This window comes from Typopeltis vanoorti, chromosome 10 (genome assembly GCF_054136105.1).
Source record: "Typopeltis vanoorti isolate ZY-2024b chromosome 10, IOZ_Tvanoo_1.0, whole genome shotgun sequence".
In the NCBI taxonomy this organism is placed as follows: domain Eukaryota; kingdom Metazoa; phylum Arthropoda; class Arachnida; order Uropygi; family Thelyphonidae; genus Typopeltis; species Typopeltis vanoorti.
In genome coordinates this window covers 26,520,339-26,534,546 of record NC_143558.1, presented here as the reverse complement: position 1 = coordinate 26,534,546, position 14,208 = coordinate 26,520,339, and the positions used below count along the sequence as shown (strand labels likewise).

The following is a 14,208-nucleotide window of genomic DNA, read 5'->3' as shown; positions in this document are numbered from 1 at the left end:
TGATGATTGCCAGTTCACTAGAGCAGTGACCATGGAGGCATGTGTAGAAGAAACAGAGCTGAAACAGTACACCTGAGATCTAGACATATAAGTGAGTCTATGAGTGTTATCCTCTGTATACTGCATCAAGAATTTTTAGGGTGAATTATTATTATGTAACGCCTCCAAGGAGTCCAAAGACTCATCGAGGGAAGGCATCTACTCTACCTCTCCATCTCCACCACTCAATCCACTAACTACAACGTACTGCAACTACCAATCATCTACTGTCCACCACCACTAGTATTTTCACAGATAATCACAAACACCCATGCCTACGATGGGATTTGAACCCACCTTTTGGCTGGAGAGCATATATGCTCACCACTCAGCCAACCAGGCTGGCATTTTTAGGTGCACCACTCCAAACATGAATAGTATTCTAAGTGTGGGCAGATTTTGGATTTGTATAGTTACAATGCTTGACAAAATTAACAAAAACACTTTGAAAATGTGGTGTAAAACTCACAATGAAGACTGATAATTCACAATGTTTGCAATGAAGCAGGACAAAATTTAGTATATGGTGGTGTACAATAGAATAACAATGAAATAGACACTGAGAAGCATCAGATATGTATAAGGAACATTACATATGTATATACATGCAGCCACAAACTTGACTTACTTGTCTGTTTGCTTACTTGGGAAAAAGGGTTAAAAAATTAGCTTATAAAATTGCTTGGCATCTTTAACATATGTATAAGAATTAACAAAAAGATCACATTACAGAAGTTGATACTATATCCTCACATAATATTAGTATGACATATGATCTCCTCTAACAGCTAAATAGGCCTGACAGCAGGGATCATGCTTGATAGAAGGGTGTTCCATGAGATTCTGTGGCAACAAATCCCATTTTTTTCCAGTAGACCAGACGTTATCTCACCAATTGACTGAGATGGTGGCTTTCCACATGCACTGTGACATCCAAGGGTATCTTATCAGATTTATGTCTGGTGATCATGCTGGATATGCTGGTCATTAGATATCTTCAGTTTCACGATACTCCTCCATTACTTAACTCTATGGACAGTATTATTATCATGCATGAAAAGAAAATCTGGACACCCCCCCTTTATGTCTTCAAAAACATAAAGGCCATTAATCATTATTCCATCTCCAGTGTAAGTGTCCCTTTCTTTGATGTTGGAGGGATGGTTAGAGGAACCAAGAATCAGAGAACTGCACTGTATCTACCCCATTTGTTGGGGCTCCAAATCACATGTTTATAGCACCAATTTCAGTGAGTTCTGTGGAGATTTGTGGTTAATAGAACACAAACCACTAGATTATACACATTACATATGTATAAGAATTACCAAAAAGATCACATTACAGAAGTAGATACTATATCCTCACATAATATTAGTATGACATATGATCTCCTCTAACAGCTAAACATGCCTGAGAGCAGGCTTCATGATCAATATTTAGAATTATTATATTAAGAAGACTCAATTCAGAGTCCATCCGAATTGAGTCTTCTTAATATAATAATTCTTCTTTGGTTGGAAATATTTTCAGCTGCAGCAACCTCAAAAGATAGTTTGTGACTGGACATCATAGGCTTACATCTTGCTGTTAGAGCAAGATAGTGGTCTATTCTGGTTGAGACAGCTCTCAAATGACTTTGGCCAGCTCTTCTTGTAATGGTTCTTATCTTCTGAAAGTGCATCTATAGTGCCGAGATGACACTTTGTGATATATTAAGCCAATCTGCCATCTTCGCCAGCGACTCCCTGGCTTCATCATCCAACAGCCTATCATCTTTAAGGTACTGGAGATGTGGCTAATCCAATGAGTAAGCTGTTATATAAGTTGTTCTATTTGTTAAAATCGATGTTTTTCTATTTTTTATATCTTTATACTCAATTAGCTGTTTACTTAAATCTATCCTTCTTATTTAATTCCAGGAATCAAAACCTTCTTCTATCAAAATCCTACCAGCTGCTCTATTGTTATATATTTATCTTTCATTATTTATTCTTTCTTCTCTTACTTTAATCTTATTTTTATATCTAGGATTGTTTCCTTTTCGGAGCAAATTTATATTTTGCTGCACCAGCCAGTATCCTATAGCAGAAAAGATCCTTGCTCAGGGATACAATACTAGATTCTTAGCTTTCTTACCCAATATCTTACTTAACTGCCATATAGAGCTAGATTATTGCAGTCGTGACCTAAATCTATATTTTATGTTCACTCTCTAAATCCTTCCCGCCAAAATAGGTTCTATTTTTATAAGTGGTCATTTGGAATCGTAATCAGGCATGACTCAGGTTCAGGAAAATGTGACATGTTTATTGGAATATCTAATACACATTACAAACTCATACACTTAATTATGCTCAATACTAAATAAAACTCGAACTAAGAGATTAACACATTCGAACTAATTAAAACTTATAAGGCAAGCTAAACACAGTAATTACACATTGGTATATAAAGTAAATGATGTTAAGTTGGGCATATTCCTTTCAGTAGTATTACTCGTAAGAACAAACTATCAACCATTCTAATGTTACTGAGATACTAAATTCTACCTTTCATTTCGCATCAAGTTAATCCTATCACATACAAGTTACAAAAGATCTCTCCTAAACAATTCTTCTTACTCACAAACGAGGTTAACTTTCTTAATAGTGACAGTCCACAGAGTTCCTTAATATAAAGTTCTTAATTTCACAATCGTAAACAATCTTCTTTCTTCTAATGAACATTCACACAAAATTAGAGCAATTACACCTTACCGACTTTTTTCCCATGTCGTTCTGCACCACGTGTTTTTCTGGATATTTCTCATCTATTTTGGCTGTCTATACGCCAATGTAGGGATTACGCTATCTTCATTCTATCTGCCAGAAATGGACTCAAAAACCTTTGCATTTCAGGAACAACTCAATGGGGCTTTTCAGCGACGGCTTGATTCTGCTAGGACTGGAATTTTTACCTTCAGCTTTGCATAGAATCCAGCTTCATTTCTTTACGAACGCTCGCTGCCCGACATCACAGATTTCACCCCCCCCCTATGTGAAACTGCCTGCCAACTTCCGAACCACCCAACAGGAAAACGATACGACAAGTGATCAAGAGAAAAAGCCCTGTGTTCCTGGCTCAACCCCCTTTTATACTCCTATCGAGCACCCTCTTTTTCAGCCCCTTTTTGCACAAAATCCTTACTAATTTCACCCTTTGGCTTATCCTTCATTTCTACGATGCTGATATACTCGGATTCATGGAATACATGGTTACGTGATTTTCTGAATAAGCCATACCCGCCAGCATTACACTGTACGTGCGTAGCTTTAGGCCTTCCAGGAATTAATACTTAACAGCTTTATGATGACTCACAATAGATTTTACATAGCTTAAGGAAGGCTTAAATTTAATTCACATTATCCCTCTTTTTTTAAGACATACAAAAATGAAATCTCAAATTAATCACAATAGCTTAAATAAAGAATACAAATTTTTACATAAAGTGAGGAAGTTTCACTTTTAATTACAACTGATGTGCAGGTATTTCTCTCTGTTTGCAATTTTTGTATGTTAGCCCCTAAATGAATGATTTCTTTCCAAGATTCCTTCATTCAGGATCTAACAAAGCCAAAAAATGGGAATGAAGTGATGTGGTTGCAAGTAATTTGCATTGTGTGGACGTGTTGAATGGCTGATCAACTCTACTGAATCTGAATGATAGATCAATTTCTGACATGCAAATTTGATACTCAGAATTTTCTTGCCAGAACACATATTTACATCAGATATTCACCTTCGAGACACTGTTAAAAGTAAAATAGTCATGAAAAACATTTCTGTTCTGTTAATTTTATTGAGAACACATATTTACATCAGATATTCACCTTCGAGACACTGTTAAAAGTAAAATAGTCATGAAAAACATTTCTGTTCTGTTAATTTTATTGAGAAGACACTCTTCTCTAATCTGCATCATCATGCTGATATAACACACACACACACACCACACACATTATCTTCTATCAAACTTTTGTGCTACATACAGACTCTAACACTGATCTTAAATCTTTTGCTATGCAATTTAAATCACTACCTTTCACATCACTTGTGCCAACAGTCACCATCACATTTTGACCTCTCTCCCTTCATTGTTACAGCCACACTTCATTCTGTTTCCCCAGGCAGGGACTTCTCTAAAATTCTGCTCTGTACATCCCAAGTCATTACATCTCCATATTCTCACAGCTCCATTCATTCCTCATTCACCCCCCCCCCTCACTTGCTTCTCATCCACACTCTCTCTCTCAATTTCCTCTCCTTCCCTGGCTCTTGATTTCTCCTAATTTCCATTCTCTTTGAAGACTAGATCTCACATTCATTGTAATTTTCATTTTAATTCCAAACATTTAATTTTCAATTGACTTATCCTTGCTCTCTCATTCTCATGACATTCTTTCCCTCTTCCATTGCTACAAAATATAATATATTTACTTGCATAAGCATGTCATGTGTACTGAACTAAACAATAACACTGTGTCATGAAAGCAACAATTTCCTAAAATATATGGAAATTTTGTATATTTTCCTAGAACTGTGGGACTTGATGATATATCACCACATGATATATTCAAAATATGATATATTTTGAAGGAATATGACAGGGAATTGACATCTGCCTTGACATATTTGTTTAATGTCATACAACTACCTCAGACAGTATGTAACAGAAGGCACACGAGGATTGAGAGTGTTGGATATGATCATCTCATCGGAGGATGTTATTATAAATGAGGTGTCAAATCTCCATTCAGTTGGTGAGAGTTACCATCAAGTGATTACCTGGGTGGTTGCCAACCATGTGAGGAAAGGGTATATGTGGAACTACAAGGCTGATGATTATGAGCTCAGGAGACAGCTTGCAGATGTAGCATGGAATGAGGAGCTGAGTGAAAAGGAGATCATTGCTGCTTGAGTGATATTGAAGAACTGTTTAGTAGAGGCAATGTTTAAATGTATTCCAAAAGTCAGAAGGTTAAATAAGGTAGGTGTGAAATGGCTGAATGAAGACATTAAACATCCAACAGAGGAAAAAAAAGGCATTATGGAGGCAACATAAGAGTAGTGGTAATAATCAATTCCATGAGGAATACAAAGAACAGGCAAGAAGGGTGACTCGGTTGGTAAGGGTAGCAAAAGTTCAGTATGAGCAGCAGTTACCTAATGAAGTCAAAAAAATATGCTAGGGAGTTCTTTCAATATGTATCCAACAAAAGAATGAATGATTATGTTGGGTGGCACTGATTGGAGAAAATGGTATAAGGATAATTGCTGCAGAGGATATGGTTTAGATATTTAATGAGCAGTTCATAAAGGTCTTTCATCCTTGTGAATGTGACATCATAGAGAGTTTGAGAGCAGCAAATGAGGAGAGACTGACTGTGAGTAAGAAAGAGGTATATAAGAGGAAATCAGTGGCTGATTGGTTATTGTGTCAACCAATCCAATTGAACATTGTCATTTGTCATGAATTAAAGTTTTTGTTTTCTGAGTTTCATCTGTTTTGCATGCATGAAGTGTTTAGGACACTGATATAGACAAGTTTTTAATGTATAATTTTCTATAACTAATTTATAACTTTTGGGAAACAGTGTTGGACGATCTACTGAATGTCTTATTTTCTGCCAGAGCTTTTGCAGATTGTATGATTATAGTCAAAGGATGAAACTTATATAAATAAGTCAGTAAAACAAATTATTTCAGCCTTTATTTGGTTCAATCTGGAAAAATAATAATTATCCAAGTGATTACTTTTTCTGATTTCTGTGTGTATTATATGGCTGTATTTAAAAATTGTATCAAAAATGAAATTATCTGTGTCTCACTTTAGCATTTGTCAATGATAACATAATCTCACCACGAAGCATAAACCCTTTCTGCCTCTCACATAAATGGTGCATGTGAAGCATAGCTATTGTTCATTTGACTTTTATGCTTTCCATATTTAAAATTATATTAATTGATAAATTAAAGTATTCAAAGTTATCCTACAATTAATTGCATTGGACCAATTAAGATGAATGCTATGCTCATAAAACTTTCATACATCAATAAAAATGTAATCACATGATCAAATTGACGTGAATTTTGTAGTGGGGGTTGCATAAGCCACATGACAGCACACTCAACCTAAATGGGCATGTGATGCCACTGGTGGGGATATATTGTTGGAGGTGAGGGAAATAAGAGATCTTAGGGTGATGGAACAACAATGCAATGAATTCTGGCAACGATGCAGAGGACACCGACTTATATAAGTAAGGAGATGCTGGTTCCATTGTATAAGGCCTTGATTAGACCAAATATGGACTACTATGCATAGATTTGGTCACCTGGTTTACAGAAGGATGAAGAGATGTTAGAAATGATCCAGAGGTGATTCACTAAGGTAGTTTCTGATTTCTTGAATGTTGAATATGAAGAAAGGCTGAGAAGACATACAAGTTGGTAAGGGGTCGTTATAAGATTAATGTTGAGGAGGTTTTTTCATAAAATGGTGGGAGATTAAGAGGTCATCTTTGGAAACTGTATAAGAAGGGTGTGAGCAAGGTAGTGAGAAGCAGGTTTTTTGCATGGAGAGTTGTGAACGATTGGAATGCATTGCCTGAGATCGTGGTGTCTGCAGAGAATTTGAATGTGTTTAAGGCACAGTATTATGAGCTATATGTATGACAAAGTGACCTCCTAGATGAGTCTTTGACTCCACCATGGGGTCTTAAAATAATAATAATAATATTTACATACCTGAGATTTTTACTGCAAAAGTTGCACTCCATGAAAAATAATTTATTATCACCCATAATATACACTGAATTTTACATCAGTTATTCATATCCACTGTCAATTTTCATCTTTATCTGGTAGATATATACCTGTCCCACTAAAATAAGTATCCTTTTCTAAATAATACAACAGAAACTGTAAGAAATTATTATGAACTTTCCACTCAGCAAATGGTTGAATTTCTTCATAGTGTGGCAAGTCATAAAACATTTTCTCAACTTTTTTGCTCTCATATAACACTATGGGTAATCCATTTAATAACTGTCTTCTGGTAATTCCATTTAATAGCAGAAATTGAATAACTTTCTTTACATTTGATAATGTAGCACATGCAGCAAAAGGATGTCTACACAGTTTGTACTTGATTTCTGGTAAAGTACTATTTAAACAGGATGCTAAATACAGACAACTTTCATTACCATGTGAATATTCATCAACTAAGGACAGAAATCCACGAGTTGCTCTATGATTTTCAAATTCAGGTATCTGAAGCATTTCAGCCATTCTTGCTTTAAGTATTTCATTTGGACGCATCAGTATACTTGGACATTCTTCAATCTGATAATCTTGTATACTGTACTCTTTCAAACACTGTAAGTTTGCACTCAAATTGTTGGCAGATTGATGAAGAATTCTAGGATGTCTGTTGACAAGTTCTCTCACATCAAAATTATCACAAATGGGAACTTCAAGGATGGCTTTAAGATGTCCAGGGTGTAATATAAGAAGGTGATAAGTGCATATCTGGAAAGATGCAATAAACAAGATTTCTGAAAATATATATCATTTATTAGAAACAAAGTATTATAAATTTTATGTTGAGAAAAACAAATATCATAGTTGCATCTAGGTTGGAAAAACATTTTTTTTTCATTTTCACTGCAAAAAATGAAGTGCTATACAGAAACATCTATTTGGGAGAAGTGTGACCAGTTTGACTAAGTCAAATAAGTAAATAGCATACAAATATTTTTCATTTTGTTGTATCATCATGTTTATTTCTGGTTTAAGCCAACAAAGAGTACAATTTGGTCAGCTAAATACTTAATTCCCAGCTCATCCTTGTTTGTTCAGTACCCATTGTACACCTATTAACAGGATCACATGAAGGCGAGGACAGGGCATTAGGTCAGAAGCCCTGGTTGGTTCTCTACATTTCTTAAAGATGATGTAAAGGTCTCCTCCTAGTTATCTGGCTTTGATCCCAGTGCTTATGGATCAAAGTCTCCAGGATTCTCTAACTAAAGCTAACTAGTTAGCTATAACAAATTTGGTATGCAAATCAACAATAAAATGACCAAAAGAGACAGGAAAACAGAAAACTTCAACTGTATTCTCAATGAAGATCCTATAGAACAAATAAAATATTCCAGCAATTAAGACACCGTTTTTAGTGAAGATGGCATATTAAATATGGAAACAGACAACAGAATACGTGAAAATGGTATGGCAGGGAGCCAGCTGAATAAATTTATATGGAATAAGAGAGAAATTAGCCAAAACACTAAAGCAGCAGCATATAAGATGGTGATCAAACTAATTTTAAGTTATGGTGCTGAGAGATGGGTTATAGATAAAGCAGTTGAACAAAGATATGAGAGTTCTGAGAAAAATTAGGTGAATGAACAGATGGCATCAATGTCACAATCACATTAAAAACGAAGATACTAGGTGGGGACCTCAATATGATTTGCATTCAAGAATGTGTGAGCAGAGATAATCTAAGGTGGTATGGTTGCTTAAATATATGGGAAAGGTTAGCAAAAACATGTTTGATGCCAAAATGGCAGGAAATGCCAGAGGAAGACAAAAATTTAGAGGGACTGATTCAGTTAGAAGTGCAATAGAAGACTGAAATATTAGACATGACAACACTGGGGCTGAGAACAAGTAATAGACTAATTTGGAGGAAAATCACTGATAGGAAATAAGCAATAATGTAACTGTAATCATGCAGGCTGCCATAGTATCCTGTACACCGCTTTAGGATACATTATACTTGTTAAAAAATTATATTCTTATTTAATCCTTTATCCAAGTGTAAGTAAACAAAGTTTGCATGTGAAGTATTTTGACAACCCAGGCTGCTTGTATATAGAGGCTAATGACTTCACATCAAGTGTCTTGGTATTCATAATGCAAATGACACTTCCTTTCAGACATGTATTATGCTATGCATTTATTGGAGGGTCATTATCCAGACTGGTTGCGATATTTATTGGAGTCCTGTTAAAGTGTGTGTGGGGAGGGACCTCTCCAAAAACTCTTTAGAGTGACCTACAAGATCACTCTAAAGCTCTCTAACTGACCTGAAAAGATGACTATTAAATACTTATCAACTCCTGACCAATCATAAACCTACCACTGAGCAGAACTCTACTCCCCAAGAAACATGCTCATAATCAGTGGAAGCCAAAGCCAGGAAGAAACCAAGGTTGAATTAATGCAAAATTTATATATTTCTCATATACAAGTAGTAAAAAGGTGTATCATCTTATTATTAAAATACTCTGGATCAGAATAGTTGTAGAAAAAGTCTCTATTTGGTTCCTTTTTACCTTGGTTCTTCTACTTTCACTTGGTTGCAAATAAATTATACTTGCCAAGAAATTATCATCATCAAATTCCTGATATGTACCCTCAAGGGGTGTACAGGATATTTATGATAGTAGTACATGAAGAACTTACATCGTTACTATCTACAATTTTCCTCAAAATCAATCTGTTACCTGTCAAGACTCCAACATCATCAGATCTTATATTTCTATCTTCTCAGGCACTTTTTACTGTATCAATCCACCTATATCTTGGTCTTCCTCTGGATCTTTTTTCTGCCAAACCTGGTAGAGAACACTTGTTTTGCTAATCTTTCCTTTTCTGTTCTGTTCAAGTGATCATACAATCTGAGATTAGCTCTGCTAACACATTCCTGGATGCTAAGTTAAGTTCTTTCCTAATATTCTCGTTTTTATATGATATTGCCATTGACTGTCATCTGTTCATGCCTCTAATCTTTCTCAAGCCTCTCATATCTGTGGTCTCTAGTGTTTGGTCAAGTGTTTTATTTCTAATCCAGCTCTCAGATCCATAAGTTAAAATTGGTTTGAACACTGTCTTATATACAGCTAATTTAGTGTTCTGACTAATTTCTCTCTTATTCCATATAAATTTATTCAGTTGACTTCCTCCCATACTAGCTTTATTGATTCTGTTGTCTATTTCCATATTTAATTTATCCTTTTCACTAAAAATCGTGCCTAAGTAGCTGAAATGTTTTACTTGTTCTATAGGTTCTCCATTCACAATGTTTCTGCTTATTTTCATTGTCTTTGTCTTGTTATTGCTGACATTCATACCAAATCTATTATAAAAGTTATTCAATTTAGTCAGGGAATCTTGACGACTTGTAACGGATTTATTTAGAAGTATAACATCATCCGCATAAAGCAAAGAGCTGAGATTAACATCTCCAAATTTGATATCAGGTTTAATTGCCACTTTCCTTCATAATGTGATCCATATAGATCAGGGGTCAGCAACTGGCAGGCTGCATGCGACCCATAAAAGGTTTACCGTACTCACATGGCATGTGGCCCATATGTTGAATTATTTAAATAATACATTTTATAATATGAATAATAAATTAAAAATAATTTTTATTCCTATACTTCATGATATCGCTGTGCAATTTGGCACGAGTCAACCGTGTGAGTCATCATGAGTGGGGATAACAAAGGCGACTTCATCCGACAACAACCAAGATTTTGGCACACTTGCAGTCGCCAACTATGTCTGTTGAAGAAACATATGATGGAAGAAAATATTAGTCACTATACATGAATATCTGCATCTACAGTTGGATGGCAAACACAAAAGGAAACTCTTGTTGGTATTATTGAAGATTTACAAACGTAATTTTCAACAAGATTTGTGGATTTTCATAAAAATAGCATCGAAATGCGATTATTTTTGAAACCCTTTTAATGTCGATATTGATGACGTACCAAATGAACTACAGATGGAAGTTTTTGAATTAGAACACAATGAAACATTAAAGAACGCATTTTCGTTAGAAAATATCCAAAACTTTTATCGATTCTTACCAAAAAATCTGAAGGATTAATCAGTTTTGCAAAGAAGATAATAGTCCCATTTGGAAGCACATACATTTGCAAACAAGCATTTTCTGCCATGAGTTTTAGAAAAAAAAAAAAAAATTTGCTTCTCGACTGACTGATGAACATTTGCATGCTTCGATTCAAATTTGCACCTCAAGTTATAAAGTGGATATAGATAATTTGGCTAAGAGAAAACAATCACATTAAACAGGGAGACATATATTGTGATGCATAAACTATATAACTTTGTTTTTACGTGATAATAATTTTTCATTGAGTTTCATTTTTATGCTTGTTTCATATCTGGTACTCTAAATATTTCTGTTTTTTAAGGTAGGTATTATTTCTGGGAAAATTCCCATGTTACTCCTCTAAACAAAAATAAGCTAACAGATATAAAAATAATAATCTGTGTTTTTTTAAGATTGATATAATAAAAATTGATAACTTAAGTATTTTTTTCACACACAATTTTCTCTTAATTAAACGCTTGCAGCCTGATTATTAAAAATAAAAGCTGAATGTGGCCCACGATTCAGAAAAGGTTGCCGATCCCTGATATAGATAATGAATAACAGAAGGTATAATGTACATCCTTGTCTGACACCAAATTTAACATTAAACCACCTTCCTGTACTTTCTTCAATTCTAACTGCTGATTTACAACTCAAAGACTAAGCATCCCTTGATATAATGCTCCATTGACACCATACAACTGTAGTGTTTTGAATAGCTTTTCTCTTGGCACCTTGTCATATACCTTTTCCAGATCTACAAAAGTTAAATACAGATCTTCGTTATATTCCCATGATTTCTCAACTATTTGTCATTAAGTGAAAATTTGATCCTGACAGCCTCTATTTGGCCTGAATCCAACTTGTTCTTCATCAAGCTTCCCTTCCACAATCATACTGAACTGTTTCTCAGGTATACTTGCATAAATCTTACCAGGAATACTCAAGGGAAATACCTCTGTAATTCTTCCATTCAGTTTTATTTCCCCATTTTATATATGGGTATTATGAGAGCTCTACTCCAATCATCTGGAATTCGTCCCTCCGTCTATGCCTTCTGAACTATGCAGTGCAGCCACTGTAAGACTTTTATACCTTCATACTTGAGCATTTCTGGTCAAATATCATCTATCCTGCTGCCTTTCCACATTTCAGGCTTTTGATGGCATTTTTGTTTTCCTACTATGGATATGTACTCCTGATTGCATGTCTGCTGAGTGTTTTTTACTACTGTGCTGTCACTGATTGTTTCATTTAGCAATTTGAATTTGAAGTAATTAAATTATGTTCTTGTTTAATCATTCATCCACATAACTGCAAATAATATTCACACTTATCTTTATGACAAGGCTGCTTGTATATAGAGACTGATGATTTCGCATCAAGTGCTTAAGTTTTTCATAATGCAAAACACACTTCCTTTCAGATGTGCACTGGTATCTTTTTTGTATAGGGTCTGGGTCCTTATTGATAAAACCCCAATAAAGACTGAAACTAGTCTATGTAGTGACCCTCCTATAATTCAGACCTTAAAGGTGGCAAGAAATAATATTTTTGGTTTAATCCTTTATACAAGTGTAAGCAAACAATGTTTCACCTGAAGTAACTTCAGGACAGGGCAACTCATACACAGAAGCTAACAACTTCACATCACTTGCCTTAGTATTCCATAATGCAAAGCACATAATCGAATAGACATATATAATGATATGCATTATAAGAAGGGTCACTACCTAGACAGGTTTCGATGTTTATTGATGTTAAAAAGTAAAGAGTAGAGTAGTTAGTATAAGGGTAAAAGAAAGTCTGATAGTATTAAGAGGAAAAAAGACAGACAGATAGTATGCAAGACAGAGAAAATGCCTCTCTTTTATATCATCATATAGCCAAAGGCTATCAGTTTTCCTTTTTCACCAATCTCAAATAGATCATCATCATCATCAAATTCCTAACATGTACCCTCAAGGGTTGTACAGGATATGATAGTACTACATGAAAAATTTACATCATTACTAACTTCCTATCTACAATTTTCCTCCAAATCAGTCTGTTACTTGTCAAGACTCCAACATTATCAGATCTTATATTTCTATCGTTCAAGGCACTTTGTACCGTATCAATCCACCTATATCTTGGTCTTCCTCTGGGTCGTTTTCCTGACAACCTGGCAGAGAACACTTGTTTTGCTAATCTTTCCTCACCCATTCTGTTTAAGTGACCATACCATCTGAGATTAGCTCTGCTAACCCATTCCTGGATGCTGACAATGTCAAGTTCTTTCCTAATATCCTCATTTTTAATATGATATTGCCATTGATGCCATCTGTTTATACCTATAATCTTTCTCAGTACTCTCATATCTGCAGTCTCTAGTCTTTGGTCAAGTGTTTTACTTCTGACCCAGCTCTCAGATCCATAAGTTAAAACTGGTTTGAAAACTGTCTTGTATACAGCTAATTTAATGTTATGACTAATTTATCTCTTATTCCATATGAATTTATTCAATTGACTTCCCACCATACCAGCTTTGCTGATTCTGTTGTCTATTTCTATATTTAATTTAACATCTTCACTAAAAATCGTGCCTAAGTAGCTGAAATGTTTTACTTGTTCCACAGGTTCTCCATTCACAACACAGTTGACATTTTCAATGATTCTGCCTATTTTCATTGTCTTTGTCTTTTTATTGCTGACCTTCATACCATATCTATTACAACAGCTATTCAATTTAGTCAGAGAATCTTGCAGACTTGTAGCAGATTTATTTAGAAGTATAACATCATCCGCATAAAGCAAAGAGCTGACATTAACATCTCCAATTTTGATATCATGTTTAATACCACTTTCCTTCATAATGTGATCCATATAGATAATGAATAACAGAGGGGATAATGTACATCCTTGTCTCACACCAGATTTAACATTAAGCCATCTTCCTGTACTTCCTTCAATTCTAACTGCCGACTTACAACTCAAATACAGACTAAGTATTGCTTGATATAATGCCCCATTGACACCATATAACTGTAGCGTATTGAATAGCTTCTCTTTTGGCACCTTGTTATGCCTTTTCCAAATCGACAAAACTTTAATACAGATCTTTGTTATATTCCCATGCTTTCTCGACTATTTGCCGTAATGTGAAGATCTGATCCTGACAGCCTCTATTTGGCTTGAATCCAGTTTGTTCATCACCAAGCTTTTCTTCCACA

At 34.9% G+C, this 14,208-nt stretch overlaps 1 protein-coding gene across 4 annotated transcripts in view; it reads right to left on the bottom strand.

Annotated features, from left to right (window-relative positions):
• Positions 1-6,078: 6,078 nt before the first annotated feature.
• LOC150102257 (transcription termination factor 5, mitochondrial-like) overlaps positions 6,079-14,208 on the bottom strand; it is a 46,448-nt gene continuing 38,318 nt past the window's right edge. For all 4 annotated transcript variants that reach the window (XM_090399276.1, XM_090399274.1, XM_090399275.1 and 1 more), the window contains one exon: positions 6,079-7,608. In XM_090399276.1, the coding sequence (XP_090255402.1) occupies positions 6,922-7,608 (687 nt within the window). In that variant the 3' untranslated portion in view covers positions 6,079-6,921. The remainder of the gene's footprint in view (positions 7,609-14,208) is intronic.